Here is a 17,560-nt window from a genome sequence, read left to right on the forward strand (position 1 = left end):
TAGTTTCAGTGTTCCAAGGGGTACTTTTTCTGAATTAAGACTACTTTCGAGATTGTATTTTAATTACTTTAAATTGGTCAGGTGTAGGAATAATTGAATCTCAGGGAGAGTTTCCCTTATCGCAAGGCTAGGCTAACTTCCTCATGCCCTTCTCTAATCTGCTAAACATCCCATATAACCCATTGCTTACTCTGTAATATTGTTCCTTCTCTATTATAATATTGGAATACTCTCCTACAATTATTCTGTTACTATTACTATTATTTGTCTTATGGGAAACACTCCAAGCATAGAAATCATGGTCATGACACATAACAGATACTCAACACATCATTGCTGAGTGCCTAGATAATAATCCATTATAATTGTTTTGAATATTCACCTTTTTTTCAAATTCCTTAGTGCAATTTCATGGCAAAATTCATTGTGTCTATAAAACAAAATTCTTTAATTTTTAAGTTGAATTTTTATCAATCCTGTCTGTTAATTATTATACTATTAAGGGCTCTTCATGAATTATATATTTTAGCATGTGTAATGTCCATCCATTATATATCATTATGAGAATATTATACACATAGAAGACACTCAGTAAATATTTATAGAGTGAAAAATAGCTTTTCTTTTTAATCTTAATTTTTTTTAATTTATTATCTCCTATTCAGTTACTCTTCAATACTAATTTCAGTCTTCTAAAGTAAAAGGCACATTTTTTATCAGTGGGAAACAAATGTAGGAAAATTTATACAGAATACTTTCAGTAGCACAGGATTAACTATATTTCTTAGGTTTCTCAGTCAATTCTTCAAAGGGCTTTCCTACTCACATGTCTAGCCCTTTGACAAATTCACTATACCCTCTACTTGCTGTTTTTTGGCTGTTCAGTCTACCTCTTAGGAGGCAGCTATGCTCAGGCCTTAAACGCCTACCTATTTCAATATAACTTTAAATGTTCCTCTCCTATGTACATTTGACCTAGACTCACAGAGAAATCACCCCTGCCTTCTCTTTCCTTCAAAAGTATACATGGTTTTGATTCCAGGAGATCTTCATGAAGAAGTATTTTTCATTGATCCTTAAAGGGTTCCTGGACCCAATTCCAAAGTGTGTGTGTGAGTGTGTGTTTGTGTATAGGTTTCCCTACACCAACAAATAATTTTCAGACACTGGCAGGGTGTCTGAGAACTGCACTAAATTCTGACACTTTGCTCGAAGACAGCAACAGATTCTACTTCAGGATCCTTTACTTCAGACACTAGTCACAAACATAGGTTGTTACCTGTGCTTCTGACCAACCGGTTCAGAGGTTTCTATGACCCCCTTTTGGGGTTCAATTAATGCCCTAGAATGGCTCACAGAATTCAGAAACATTTTACTTACTAGATCACCAGTTTGTTGTAAAAGGATAAAAATCCAGAATAGCCACGTGAAAGAGATGGATAGGGAAGGTATGTGGGAAGGGGCACAGAGCCTCCAAGCTCTCTCCTGGTGTGCCACTCTCCCAGCACCTCCAAGTGTTCACCAGCCTGCAAGCCCTCTGAAGTTCTTTCAGGTTTTTATGGAGGCTTCACTACATAGGCGTGATTGATTAAATCATTGGCCATTGACAAATTCAGAACCCGCCCTCCTTCCCTCCCTAAAAGTTCCATCCTTCTAATCATTTGGTTGGTTCTGGAAAACAGTCCCATCCTTGAGTGCTTACAAAAATGACCTAATTAATATAACAAAACATATTTTGTATCACTGTCAACACTTAGAAAATTCTAGGGGCTTTGGGAGCTGTGGACACAGACCAAATACATATGAGAAGTATATAATTGGTCATCTAAATGACCAAATATATACTTCTTATAAATTACAATATCACAGATCCCAGTAAGGATGGCCTGAGACTTCCCCCAGCATTCCTCAAAGGCTCAGGATGCATGACTTCTATATGAAGTCTTGCAACAGAATGTAGAGCCTGTGCCATTGAGAAACCCTGTCCTAAAATCTCAAAGATACTAAGGCAGCAGAAGTCCTTCATATATGTCCTCTTAAAAAGACGAATTGGTACTATACAGTTGGTCTCTCAGAAGGTAGGGAATGAACTCTAAATTAGCCACAGGAAAGGAGCAAATATTATTCTCAGAATATCTGCAGGAGATATTATTCTACAAACATTTTTGTTACTTGCTTTTGGAGAATGAAGACTTAATTTTTAGTAAGAAATCTCACCACAAAATGCCACTTTCTGTTCTTATTCCCCCCTTTTTTTAGTTCTTTATAGATTCTGTTATGCTAACTGCTTTTTCTTCTCTGAATGAGTGTTTTAGACACTGACTGCAATGACTTGCTTTTCATGTCATATTCCAAGATGATCTGGACTTCAGAAGGAAACTTACTTCACTTGCTTCAAATACATGTCCTCATTCTCTTCTAAACTGTTACCAGGCTACTCACTACGCTATGAAATTATGTAGTAGATGTGGAAAGTAATTTCTATATTCTCTTCCAATTCTTGGATTGTGTCAAGGGGGCACGCTTCTTAGAACCTGCCCTAAGCACAGTAATAGCTAGTTACACCACTGGCTAGAAGCATTATTTCTGCTTCTCTTTCTGTTGAAATTTTTCTCCAGCCACTTCCTGTTATTGTCTTCTTGTTCCAAACACGCCCAATTTCAATTTTTCTTTAATATGATTTATTTACAATGGAAACTACCCCAACAATCACATTACTTACAAAAATATTCTTGATCCATCTGATGGTCCAAAGGTATTTTCAGTTAATATAGAACCATTTTATATTACTTTATCTTACACAATTCTCCACAAAAACTGAAGCAGAATGTCTAGAAAGGGCTGAACCTTTCATCATTGTATGTTCAGTGCCTGGCACTGTGTCTTGTATACGGTAGGCACTTACTAAAGTCATTTTGAATGAATTAATAAATGAATAATGAAAACCTGAGGAGGAATGTCTCCTTTTATCAAAGGAGGAATGAGAAATGAAGCTAACTGATTCAGATATTGAGAGAACTGTGGTGAGTTCGTTGCTAGGGAAAACATCAATATAACTTGGGTAGGGGGTGAGGCTGAAATTCTAATCTAATCAATCACTCTAGGGTAGAAATGGAAACAAATTACCAGAGTTCACAAAGACAGCCAAACAAAGAGAGAAATGGAGAATTTTAGATTTCTTGACATTCAAACATTTTATAGCTTTGGGTGTTAAAACTCAGATATACTGAGCAGGCTCCCTTACAGTAAACTCACTTTCACTTGTTAGCACATGCAGGAGTATGGAAGGAGGGCAGAGTCAGCTACAGTATAAGCAGAAAATTCAGTTCCACAGGTCATCCTCAGCTGAATAGAAAAGAGCAGATTCAGCACATCTACTCAATTACTAGAGAACAGAAGCAAGTACATAATTCAAACAGCCCCGCAGGAAGGAATATCAAATAGCTACCACAACCACCAATTGACAATAAAATACTGTTCCACATGGACTTAGCAAATTAATGCTAAAAGAAACTGAATATTCCTTTTTATTATTGTTCACCCCATATTTTTTGTTTATTTATTTATTTTTATTGAGGTATAGTTCACATACAATAATACCTTCAGGTGCACAACATAGTGATTTGACAATTATATATATGAGGAAGTGCTCATCACAATAAGTTTAGTTATTATCACCAAAAAAAGTTATAACAATATTATTGACTATATTTCCTAGCCTGTACTTTTCATCCCCTTGACTTATTGTTTCTGAAAGAGAGAGAGAGAGAGAGAAAAAACGGGGTGGGGGGGAGGGGAGAGAGAGAGAAAGAATCTTAGGCAGGCTTCACATGGAGCCCGATGTGGGGCTTGATCCCAGGACCCTGAAATCATGACCTGAGCTGATATCAAAAGCCAGACACTTAACTGACTGAGCCACCCAGGCTCCCCTGACTTACTAATTTTTAACTGAAAGTGTGTTCCTCTTAATCCCCTTCATCTATGTCACCTGTTATCTCCCACCCATCTGGCAATCACCAGTTTCTTCTCTGTATTTATGAATTTATTTCTGAGTTTTTGATGTTATTGTTGTTGGTTTTTTAGATTCCACATATAAATGAAAACATATGGTATTTGTCTTTTTCTGTCTGACTTTGTTCGCCTAGCACAATATCCTTCAGGTCCATCCATATTGTTGCAAATAGCAAGATTTCATTTCTTTATTATGGTTGAGTAAGATTCCATTTATATATAGATACAGATATAGATATAGATGTAGATAGATAGATAGATAGATAGATAGAGAGAGAGATAGATATCTCACATCTTCTTTATCCATTCATCTATGGATGGACACTTAGGTGGCTTTCATGTCTTAGCTATTGTCAATAATACTGCAATAAACAATACTGCAAAAAACATATATCTTTTTGAATTGGTGTTTTTGTTTTCTTCAGGTAAATATCCAGAACTGAAATTAGTGGATCACATGGTAATCCTATTTTTAATTTTTTGAGGAACCTCCATACTGTTTCCCATAGTGACTGCACCAACTTACATTCCCACCAACAGTGTATAAGTGTCCCCTTTACTCCACATCTTCATCAACACTTGTTATTTCTTGTCTTTTCTATATAGCCATTCTGACTGTGATCAGGTGATATCTCATTGTTGATTTGCATTCCCCTGATGATTAGTGATGTTGAGCATCTTTTCACATGTCTGTTGCCCATCTCTATGTCTTTTTTGGAAAAATGCCTATTTGGTCCTCTACCCATGTTTTAATTGGATTGTTTGGAGTTCTTTATATATTTTAGATATTAACCCCTTACCAGATATATCATTTGCAAATATCTTCTCCTATTCAGTAGGTTGCCTTCCTGTTTTGTTGATGATTTCTTTCACTGTACAAAAGCTTTTTAGTTTGGTGTAGTCCCAGTAGTTTATTTTTGCCTTTGTTTTCCTCGACTAGGGAGACATAACCAAAAAAACATTGCTAAAGTCAGTATCCAAGAGATTACCACCTGTGTTTTCTTTAGGAGGTTTAGGGTTTCAGGTCTCACACTGAGGTCTTTAATCCCTTTTGAGTTTATTTTTGTGTAAGGTATAAGAAAGTGGTCCAATTTCATTCTTTTGCAGTTTTGCATGTAGCTGTCCAGTTTTCCCAGCACCATTTATTGAAAAGATTCCCTTTTCCCCTGTATATTCTTGCCTCCTTCATTATAGAGTAATTCACCATATAAGCATGAATTTATTTCTAGGCTCTCTATTCTGTGCCATTGATCTATGTGTCTATTTTTGTGCCAGGACCATACTGTTTTGATTACTACAGCTCTGCAGTATAGTTTACAACCTAGGATTATGATACCTTCAGCTTTGTTCTTTCTCGAGATTGTTTTGATTCTTCGGGGTCTTTTATGGTTCCATATAAATTTTAGAGTTATTTGTCCTAGTTCTGTGAAAAATGTTATTAGTATTTTGATAAGGATTGCATTAAATCTGTAGATTGCTTTAGGTAGTATGGACACTTCAACAATATTGTTCTAATCCATGCTCATGGTATAATTTTACATTTATTTGTGTTTTCTTCAGTTTCTTTCATCAATTTTTTCTAGTTTGGAGTATAGGTCATTCATATCTTTGGTTAAGTTTATTCCTAGGCATTTTGTTCTTTATTCAATTTTAAATGGGATTGCTTTCTTAATTTCTCTTTCTGTTAGTTCATTATTAGTGTATAGAAATGCAACAAATTTCTGTATGTTACTTTTGTATCCCATAACTTTACTGAATAGGGTTTTTTTTGGTGGAATCTTAAGGGTTTTCTGTCTATTGTATTATGTCATCTGCAAATAGTGACAGTTTAACTTTTTCTTGACCAATATGGATGCCTCATTTCTTTTTCTTTTCTGACTGCTGTGGCTAGTTCTTCTAGTACTGTATTGAATAAAAGTGGTGAGAGTGGAAATCTGTGTCTTATTCTTGATTTTAGAATAAAACCTTTCAGCTTTTTACCAGTAAGCATGATGTTAGCTATCGGTTTGTCATATATGACTTTTATTATGTTGAGGTATGTTCCCTCTAAATCCACTTTGTTAAGAATTTTTATCATAAATCGATATTGAATTTTGTCAAGTGCCTTTTCTGCATCTATTGAGATGATCATGTGATTTTTATCCTTTATTTTCTTAATGTTGTTATCACAGTGATTGATTTGTGGTTATTGAACCATCCTTGTACCCCTGGAATAAATCCTACTTGATTGCGGTGAATGATCCTTTTAACATATTATTGAATTCAGTTTGCTAATTTTTTTTGAGGGTGTTTCTATCTATGTTCATCAGTGATATTGGCCTGAAATCTCCTTTTTTTTTTTTTTTTTTTTTTTTTGGTAATGTCTGTCTGGTTTTAGTATCAGGCTAATGTTAGCTTCATAGAAAGAATTTGTAAGCTTTCCTTGCTCTTCTGTCTTTTGGAATAGTTTGAGAAGGATAGATATTAACTCTTCTTTAATGTTTGATAGAATTCATCTGTGAAGATATTTGGTCCCGGAATTTGTTGGGAGTTTTTAAATTATCAATTCAATTTTGTTACTAATAATCAGTCTATTCAGATGTTCAATTTCTTCCTGCCTCAGTCTTAGAAGATTGTTTGTTTCTTGGGATTTATCCATTTCTTCTAGGTTGTCCAATTTTTTGGCATAATTTTTTATAGTGATCTCATACTTTTTAAAAAAATTTAGTGTCAGTTAACTCCTCCTCTCTCATTTATGATTTTATTTATTTGATTCATTTCTCTCTTCATCTTGATGAGTCTCTCTAAAATTTTATAAATTTTGTTTATCTTTTCAAAGAACCAGATGTTAGTTTCATTGATCTTTTCTTTTGTTTTAGTCTCTACTTTCTTTATTTCCACTATGTTCTTTATTATTTCCTTTCTTTTACTAACTTTGGGCTTTGCTTTTCTTTTCCTGGTTCCTTTCACTGTAAAGTTATATTGTTTAAGATTTTTCTTATTTCTTGTGGTAGGACTATACTTCTATAAAATTCCCTCTTAGAATTGCTTTTCCTGCATCCTAAAGATTTTGAACCATTGTGTTTCCATTTTCATTTGTCTCAGGTATATTTTATTTTCTCTTTAATTTCTTTCTTGACCCATTCATTGTTTAGTAGCATGTTGCTTAACTTCCACGTGTTTGTGTTTTTTCTTGTAACTGATTTCTAGTTTCATACTCTTGTGGTTAAAAAAGATACATAATATGATTTCAATATTCTTAAATTTATTAATAATTACTTTGTGATCTATCCTGGAGAATGTTCCATGTGCACTTGAAACAAATGTGTATTTTGCTGTGCCTGTTCTTTAATATATGTTTATTAGAAGAATATACATTTTTTATTAATGACTTTCCCCAAACACTCACTTTATCACGAGTTAGTATGTTAGTTTCCTATTGCTGCTATAACAAATTACTACAAACTTAGTGGCTTAAAATAATACAAATTTATTATCTTACAGTTTGGAAGTCAAAAGTTCAAAATCAGTCTTACTTGGGTAAAACCCAAGTGTTAGCTGGGCTGGTTTCTTCTGAAGGCTCTGCAGGGAACCCATTTCCTTTGTCTTCTCCATCTTTTGGAGGCTGCTTGCATTTCTTCATTTGTGTCCCCTTCTTCATATTCAAAGCACATTACTCCAATCTCTGTTTCTTCACTATGTCTCTTCTCTGACTTTTCTGCCTCCATCTTATAAATACCCTTGTGATTATATTGGGCCCACCTGGATAATCCAGTTTACTCTTCCCAGGCCAAGATCCTTAACTCGGTCCCATCTTCCTTGTAATGTAAGGTAACATATACACAGGTTCTGGGGATTAAAATGTGGACATCTTTAGGGAGACCACTACACAGTTAGGTTAGTATTAAATAATTAAGTTAAACCTGGGAAAAGATAAGAAAATGAAGAAAGCCTCTCAATAACAACAAAATAAGTTTTATTGCTAGGAAATTCCTTCAAACCTTCTGAGTATTTCATCCAGTTTTGAGCTAGGAAATGAGAAGTATAACATCCTATGAGAATAACATATAATTCATTGTCTAAAGATCTGGACATGTTCTTCAAAAGGAAAATTGTCCATTAATATATAACCAAGAAGAAGCAAAATACTATTTTGCTTTTACAACAGGTTACTGCTTTAGGGGGGACAAAAAACAGTTTTATTTTTTAAAAGAATCCAGAATCTAAAAGTAGAAATGAAGTCAACAGCATTAGCAAAAGCATTCAGTCTGCAAAGGGTACAGGGAATCAGCCATAGCAACTACAACAGGGCAACAGCGAATAGCCTTAGCTGTCCATTTATTGGAATACAGAGTCAGCATGAGGCTCTTATAATTTTCACCAAGTGGGGTAATGATATTGAGGCATTCAATATGCTTCTAGAAAAAGAATACAAGGGAAGAAGTCAATGGATCCAAGAGTTTGTTATATTGAGAAACAAGAAACCAACTGTGGCTAGCATTTTTTGTCATTCTGTAACACAGGTAAAGTCAGAAATCTGCGATTACATGCTGCTGGTGGCATTCTGCCTGAAAAAGCATCTCAGTGTGAGAATTACTGAGTGCCTCTTCCCTGAGAACAAATGTGAAACAAGAGATAACCCAACATTTCAGACAGTATAATTTCCTTAAGGGAGAAAACACAGGAAAATAAAGTCAACCATGACTAAAGAATGTGCTTGACACTGAGAAAGAAGACCAAATGAGTGAAAACATTTCTAAAATATCTTTTCATAAATGCACAGGCAGTTAGAATACATGTAAGACTTGGGCCATAGCATCTCTGTGTATCTGTGATCTCTACACATTTTCCTGTCCTTGTGAAAACAATGTCTACATACCTTCACCCAAACAGTGGCAACATTATAATGAATTATGAGTGCAGTTCATGCCTATTCTTAAAGATACAGATGTTTATTTCCATGAGATTATTTCCTGTGGGAAAGTAGGTAGGAACACAAAAGCAACTTTTCGATATGGATATAGGTATAACCTTGCCCGTGATGTCTATGTAATCCTTAGCAATGACTTTATATAACCTTAAAAGGAAGGGGAGGATTATAATAAGAGGGCAGGCTATGGAATCAGATCTAGGATTAAATTCTACCTCTGTTATTCAAAACTTTTAAAACCCAGAATCCTCATTTGTAAAATATGGTTAAAGCCACATTATTTTGAGAATCAAAGGACATGAACATTGTGAAATACTTACATAGTGTTTGGCACACAGAATACAAAACAAAATAGGGTAGCTGCTAACAGCAACGGTAATGAAACACAAGAATAAACAGGTAAAGGAACTCAACATTACTTCATAACTTTGAACAAGATACCTAAAATAAAACAAAGCTGGAATAATTTTTGAACTTTAGTGGAGGATTTTTTTAGTATTTTCTAGCACAAAGCCTTGTAAAATAGTTTTTAAAAATCAGCCCCAAATTTTAAACACATTTTTGCTTTCATTTTTCCGTTTACCAGGATTATATTGATGTAAATTGTCCAAGTGATGATCTGAAAATATACTTAATTTTCTTGTGTATTTTACATCTTATTCTATGCGTATTAGAGAAAACAGTATCATAAAGTTGTAGAGCTAGCAGAGAGTTGAATATAATTACTTCAGGTTCCTCGTTTAGCGATTGTACAAGGCTCAGCAACATTCAGAATTGCCCTGGTTGCCCAGATAGCAAGGTGGACAGGCAAGATGGCAACCATAGCCTTCTGATTTCCAGTCCAGGGCTCTTCCTACAGGAAAGTGACTCCATACATGTGACAGATACAATTTGCTATCTGGAGACTATCCTTATTAACAAATCTTTGTGCGCATAGAGGGAGTGAGCATTGTGTATTTCCATGGAACAAACTGAAATGCCTTTGAAGATTTGGACCCTTAATTGGGAAGCATAAGGTGGAATGTTTATGTCTCTTCCTTTCTCCTCAAAATCATCGTTGAAGTATTTGTGAAGAATATATAGTCTAAGATTGTGTGTGTGTGTCTCTCTCTCTCTCTATATATATAGACACACAGACATATACATATATATATATGACACACACACATATACATATATGAATATATATGCAAATGTATCAGTTAGGACATTGTCTCCTCAGTGGGTTGTTTTATAAAGACTCACATATTCCTAAGAATTGAATTTCTAAAAATATTTTCCAAGGGTTTATATGTTCCCTGCAAACCAAACCCTCTGTCTTTACCTTATTGTACTGAGATCTCTTAGTAAACAGGTATTTATAGAAGACAGCAAACTTCTCAATATATTATTTCATGAATTAGATAAAATCTCTTGCTATATTATTTCAAATACAGAAAATCAACTTAAAGTTAATAATGACATTAAAGGAAATATTGGAAAGCAGAAAAATATATCTGTGATAGTTTCAAAATTGCTGTCATTTCACATATTTCTCCAAGGTTTCTTCATTATGGTATAAACTATAAAAACAAATTGCGTTATTTGAGAAAAGCTAACATTTGGATACTTTGGATACTAAAAAAGACTGCATGAGATAAATAGTTGCTACACAGCTCTCCCTTTTAGATTTATTTTCTAAAAAAAGGGAGAGGGACATTTAAGCCATGAATTATTACCAAATCTTCAATTTGATCTTCAAAGGTATTTTCAATTTCAAATGTATATTACTAATTTAGAGATCTTGAGAGAAGGGACATTTATATTAAGGTTCTGGGAAAAGTCTTAGTATTTCTGTCTTCAAAGCAAGCAAAGTAAACTCTTATTTGGAGAACCTATTTCAATCCATATCTAATTTTTTCCTGGAACCAGTTCTGCCTTGGAGCAGGAGAGGGAAATAAATTTTATACGGGATTTTAAACCACTTTATGATTCTAGGCTACAAAATCTGGGCAAAATGAAATATTAAAAACATTCAACTTGTATGTCTACATCTGCAACTTTGTATCTTTAAATAACCAGATCTATATATCTATTTCTCCCCTTTCCCAGCAAGTGTCGACTTCTGGTATCCCTATTTCTTCCCGCAAGTGGGGGCATGGTGGAAGATCTAGCATGGGTCAAGAGTTGGAGTAACAGGTAACGTTGCTCTCAGGTATTCCGAGTGAAAAGGTGAGGAGGGAACAGGACCAGAAAGTGTTAGGAGAAACCCGAGCAGCCTAAAAAGCAGGCGAGCGCAAGCCCCAGGGCAGTTTCACTTCCTCAGCCTCCCAGCGAGGCCGGGCGGTGGCCCTGTGGCCTGAGCCCGGGGGCTGCGTTTCCGGACCCGCTGGCCACAACCGCCGGGGGTGCTCTGAAGAGGAGCGGTGGCGGAGAGGCGAGCTCGCGGAGCAGCTCCGGCAGCGTACTCCGAGGCTCCGCGGGCATCTGTCCGCAGGCTGCCTGGCTTCGGCCGCTGCGATGCGGCCGGCGGCGTCGGTGCGCACGGGCGGGAGCCGGGAGCGGGCCTCCGGCGGCCCAGCGCCCCCAGGTGGGTGTTCGCGCGTGCGGGCAGCCGGAGGGTATGGCCCGCTGGGCTCCGGGGCTCGGCGGAGACCGAGCGCCCTTCCCCTCGGCGACCACTGCGCTGCGGCCGCTGACGCGAGCGCGCCTCGGGGACCGGGGCACCAGGGCTAGCCCCTTCTTCCCGCCGCGGTCTGCCGCTCAGCCGGTGGCCCGGCCGCTCCGTGGCGGGCGTCTTTGAGGGGCAGTCTGGCCGGGACGAGGTGGGAGCGTTCTGTGTTCGGATCCGCGTGGACCGCCGACTTCGGAGTGCTTGGAACTTTGCAGAGCACCTGGGATAGGGGCCTCCAGTTTCTCCAATCATCTTGGGACGGGTTTTAAAGTTAAGCGTGTGTTTTAAAGTCATGCGTAATTCTAAAAATTCTGTCAACATGTTATTATTGCAAAACTGCTTGTCCGGTTTATCTGCCCGGCCTTACAAAATCCAACCCGGTAAATTGCTAGGATGGACTGTAATCCGCTGATCTGACAGGTTACTCTGTGTAGAGCCTCCTCACTCCGCAGATTTTGCTAACTTGTTAAAAGCAGAAACGGTCAATGTTGAATACGTAACTGGATTTATAGATCAAATGGACGTTAAGGCGGTTGCCCTCAGTACTTTTTGAGTGTTGCAAATGCATTTGTGAACTTTATAATGATTATAAAGTATTCAGTTTTGAAATTTTTGAGAAAGCCTTCGCTTGGGTATTAAGATTGCTGGAGTTGTTCACGGTGAGAAATGCAACAAGAAAATCTGAGTGAAAATACTAATTTGCTGAATAGAATTTCTCATAGCTTACCAGCATTTTTTGAGGTAATGCTGCTTCTCTTGGCTAGTGTTTATTTTTAATATATAGATTTTAAAAGACTGCCTTTCTTAAAATGGGAAGTATGTTTGTGATGATTTAAAAGACAAGAAAGGAATTAGAGCCCTTGATATCTTAATATGTTATCATTTGTGATTTCAGCCTGACAATTTATTTAAACAGAATGGGCTACAGTTTGTTCAAACTTCTTGATTGAACAGTTTAGCCAGAAAGTGACTTTTTATTCCACTTGATAGTCAAGAATACTTTGAGGTACTTTCTATTGTGAATAATGCTAGAGTGATGTGATCCAGCTGTTAGCTCATTCTGATTATTCCTCTTCCTTCTGTGTGTTTTTCCCCCATTTACTTTTGTCCTTCCCAATATGGTATTTATCACTTGTTTCATTTACCTCCTTTGGCCAAGATAATGAATTTTTTTCTTTTTTTTTTTTTTAAGATTTTATGTATTTGAGAGAGAGAGAGCACAGAGGGACAGTGAGAGGGAGAAGCAGATGCTGAGCAGGGAGCCCGATGGAGGGTTCCATCCCAGGACCCTGGGATGATGACCTGAGCCGAAGGCAGACGCTTAACCAACCACCCAGGCACCCGTGAAATACTTTTCTTATAAGGAACTATCTTTTGATACTAATGCATACCTAGTCCTGGCTATGAGTAGCCTTCTATGAGAACTAGTTCTGATTAATTCTTTTAACATACGGAGAACTTTTTTGTGTGACCTCTCTGTCTGCTTTGGACAAGCGTTTCCACAGCCTGGTAGATTTTAGCTTAACATGACACATTGTGGTAAAGTTAATCCAACTTCATTTTAGAGAAGTGAAAGCTGTGACCCAAGTAGTGATTTTCCCATGGTTCTATAACTAGTCATTATTTGGAGATCATCTATTCATCACTTCACCAACAATCTTTTATTCCCCTACAAAAGTTGTATAGTAATATGAGTATAAAATGGTAAACAGTTTCATGCCTATAAAGATTTTATATTTCTAGCAGTAGGTGTATGGTATATTATAATGATATCTGTGTATGGTGCCACCAGAAAGATCGATGAGTATCCAACTTGTCTTTTATTTTTTTTTAAAGATTTTATTTATTTATTTTGACAGAGAGAGACACAGCAAGAGAGGGAACACAAGCAGGGGGAGTGGGAGAGGGAGAAGCAGGCTTCCCGCTGAGCAGGGAGCCCGATGTGGGGCTCCATCCCAGGACCCTGGGATCATGACCTGAGCCGAAGGCAGACGCTTAACGACTGAGCCACCCAGGCGCTCCTCCAACTCGTCTTTTAATGGAAGCAGGAAAGATAGGATAGCCTGTACTAAAACAATGTAAAAACGTTGCACAATAGATGAAAATTCCATTTAGAATGTATTTTTCTGGTTTATATTTAACTAGATACTGTCCTCCGATGTCCAAATGAGAAATTTTTCCTTTGCTTTATCCCAAAACCAGTGATTTTAAAACAAATTTAATTTTAACTGCTAACCTTCGATAAGGATTGTTTATTTATTAAAGCGCAGATTATTCCCCACCCCATAGTTTTTGTATTTTTTATAAACATTATTTGATGCCTTCGATGAAGAGAGTTAAATAATTAGTTTAAAAAGAGATGGCACCTACCCTGTCTCACCACGTGCTAGATGCTTATATATAACTTGTGAGGGACATCATAGTTCTCTCTTTGTCTTGAAGTTCTTGAGGATTTAGAGCTTTTTATTCTGATAGCACTCTTCCAACATAGCAAATAACCTTGATTTCTCATTCCAAGGAAATACCCTGGTTCTATTCTGGTGACTGGTAAAACTTGCCTCCTTTAGACCAGCTAGAAATGTTCCGATAGGGTTACTTTTGCTGAGATTTTAAAGAGAGGTAGCTCTCGTAGGGCACTTTCATTTTAACATGGAATAATTCTACAATATCTAATTGCTTAGAGTTTTAGACTTAAACGGCAGTGTATGTGGTGTATACTTGGAAAATCAGAGGGAATTTTTTCACAACATCAATCTGAAAGATATTGTAGGTGATCATGCCCTACTTATGGCCTCTGGACTCAGACTGCCTCACATCAGTCTAGCTTTATTACTTACTTGCTGTTTGATTTTGGATAAATAACTAAATCTGTCATTATCTCAGTTTATCCATTTAAAAAGCAAAAGTGGAGAGAACAATAACACTCATTTGAGAGAGTGGTTTTTGAGGATTAAAAGAGAAAATGCATGTGAAGTGATTTTCAGGGTGCCATAGCAAATAGTAATTGCTTAACACATGTTAGCTATTATTTTAATTCTTAGGTCATTGGTCAATGGTGCCATACTTACGTATAAAAGACAGTTTTTATTGAGAAAACAAACTCTGTTGAATTGGGGGAAAACTTGAATGAAGCCATCAAGCTCCCACATGAAACAAATGAAGGAATATGGCTTCCTGTAGAAAGATACTGCTATATCCTTGGAGAAATATTATGGCTAATAGTTCTGAGAGGAGAAAAAAAAGAACCCACAATGAGAACTAAGGATAAATTGATTGAAAGGGCGTTAGACTAGGGCATTTACAGGAAAGAATAAAATTGGAATTTAATAGAACAAAAATGAGAACATGTTTTATTTTCCCATTATCACAGAGTACCAGTTGTGACCCAGTTAAAAAAAATACGTGTGTAAATATATGTGGAAAAGTAAGGATCAAGCTGAAAATTATGGGATAGAGATGGAGAAGCTACTTTACCAAAATATTTACTGTTTGGTTAAAAAAAAGTCCAATGTAAAGAATATTATTCCTGCCAAATATAAGTTGCAGGTTTTAAGAATTTAAATAACTGTCACCTGATTGCCTGAGTTTCATTGCCATTTTATTACTTTCTTTATATATTATAGAATATCTTACAGTAATTTCAGAGACAGCTATGAAATAAGAATAGGAAGGGCAAACATTCCAGAAGTTATTATTTAAAAATAAGTTGTTATATGGCCTTGTAATTCTTTCCTGTTCTAAATATAAAGAATAGTATCTTAAGTTTCACTGCAGACATTGAAATAGCCCAGGTGGTAAAAATACCAGATATTATATGGAATTATACCCCTCTTGTAGTTATTTTTCACTCAGAGAAAAAGAATGATTTTTTTAGACATTTACCACTGAACAGAAATTTCTTTGTTGTTTTCAAGTGCTCCACATTGAAATAATCCAAAAAGACCACTTCCCTTTGTAATCATTAGAAGTAATTTTTCAATTCCTTGTGGTCTTTTTTTTTAAATCTGTTTTCTTTTCTTTTTTTTTTTTAAAAGATTTTATTTATTTATTTATTTGAAAGAGAGAGACATAGCGAAAGAGGGAACACAAGCAGGGGGGAGTGGGAGAGGGAGAAGCAGGCTTCCTGCGGAGCAGGGAGCCCGATGCGGGGCTCCATCCCAGGACCCTGGGACCATGACCTGAGCCCAAGGCAGACGCTTAACGACTGAGCCACCCAGGCAGCCCCCCTTGTGGTCTTTTATAAGATTTCCTGTGTATCCAGTTAATTAAAATAAGTTATGTTTTATCACACTGTGTGTCGTATTTTCCTTTCTTTTAAGCTCTTATACTGCTTTTCTGTGTTAGTAATTCCCATGCTTTCATTTTTAATGTGTTCCACTTTATAAAGAGATTCTAAAAAGTACAAGAACAGTTTCTGACTTGGAATTTCATTTACTGTGTGCCTCATTTTTTGGTTATGATCCATGCTGAAGACTAAGTCTCACCCTTTGGTAAGGATCAATATTCCATTCATTTTTTGTTCTAACTTAGCCATAAGAAGGATCATGCCTAACTTTCAGAAAAATAACATAGTACCAAGACCACTTAAAATCCTGGCCTTCTTTTAAGACTGCATTTATTGTGATAACTACTTTGAATTCATATGATATGGATATCACATTACCTGGATAAGTGAGAGCATCAGAAGATTAGCACCTACTTTGAATAAGAAGTTATATTGTTCAGTACAATTATATGAAAGTATGTAATAATTCATTGTGTTATTTCTTTTCCTACAAGAGCTTTTCTAAACTATTAAAGTTGTAACTTCTAAGTCATCATATCTTTTTAGGGAGGGTATAGAGAGTGGGGAAGCACCCACACTGGAGATGTGGGGAAGAAACATACCATATCAAAGTGGTATGATTCTATACAATCATGTCACTAGAATGACAATCTGTAGAGTATTTCTTGAGGCTGTGTGAAGAATCCCTAAGATTTACACATTTTCCTCATTGGTTGATCGCATTTTATTTCGATTTAATAGACTGATATAAAATCTCAGGAGACAACTGCATTTTAGTACGATTAGTGAACTACTGGGTCACTAATAAGAAAGTCAGTGAGATAAAACTGAAGCAAAATTCCACCTTCATTTCAGTTAATGAGATAATTTCCTTAATTTTCTCATCACTTTTCAGTAAAACTTTAGAACTTTCACTACTTCAGGCACCTCTCTATAGACCAGAGACCCATTCTTTATCATGTCCTGTCCATCTGTACCCATGCTAAATGGGTAAAACCATGTATCATTCAGATTCTTGGAAACAGTCACTTGGGTCAAGAATGGGCACTAAATTCAGAGACAGCTTGCTGCTTTGGCTTACTGGCCAACGATGAGTGTTGTCTGGCTTTTGCAGATTGGTTGAACTCAACAAAGCCTTTCCTTTCAAAAAAAGAGAATGAGACTGTTGTCAGTGGAAGGGTAATGTTTGATGACACATAATAGAGGATGACAGCCAGTTGACTTGTCCACAATGGATGATTGGAAAGATGAGTTGAGGGACTTGAGGAGGACGGAAAGAGGGAGTAGTCTTATTTTCTGACTTTTCATTTCCAGCCCATTTGAGACCCAGCTGCACTTCTTTTTCTGATCTGGTCGCCATAAAATGCCTGTAGTATCCTTACAATTACCTTCTTTTTAGGTGAGCTAGTTTGAACGAGTTTCTCTTTTTTTGGAGGAAAAGAAGATTTTGGACTAGAATGCCTTTTTTTCTCAAATACTGCCTCTTCTGCTTCTGTAAATCTTCTCTTTTAGAAAGTTGTTTTTGTTAAAATGATGTCTGCTATGCATCTTCCATTCAAAGTTAAACAATCTGTGAATTACATCTTTCCTGCACTGAGAATAGGGTGACTTATAAGTCTAGTAGTCCTCCTGATAAGAATATTTGGAATTATCTTGCTTTATTACTGAAATTTGAAGAAAATCCATGCAGTTATTTTTGTCT

General features: G+C 36.5%; 1 protein-coding gene across 4 annotated transcripts in view; it reads left to right on the plus strand.

Moving 5' to 3' along the window:
* The first annotated feature begins 11,261 nt into the window (after window positions 1-11,261).
* BANK1 (B cell scaffold protein with ankyrin repeats 1) overlaps window positions 11,262-17,560 on the plus strand; it is a 307,909-nt gene continuing 301,610 nt past the window's right edge. The window contains exon 1 of one of the 4 annotated variants that reach the window (XM_073892030.1): window positions 11,262-11,489. In XM_073892030.1, coding sequence (XP_073748131.1) covers window positions 11,420-11,489 — 70 coding nt within the window. In that variant the 5' untranslated portion in view covers window positions 11,262-11,419. The remainder of the gene's footprint in view (window positions 11,490-17,560) is intronic. The other 3 variants (XM_073892028.1, XM_073892027.1, XM_025873512.2) reach the window with 3 other exon arrangements.

This window comes from Callorhinus ursinus, unplaced genomic scaffold (genome assembly GCF_003265705.2).
Source record: "Callorhinus ursinus isolate GAN/ISIS: 27379988/994484 unplaced genomic scaffold, GSC_fseal_2.0 scaffold4, whole genome shotgun sequence".
NCBI lineage: Eukaryota > Metazoa > Chordata > Mammalia > Carnivora > Otariidae > Callorhinus > Callorhinus ursinus.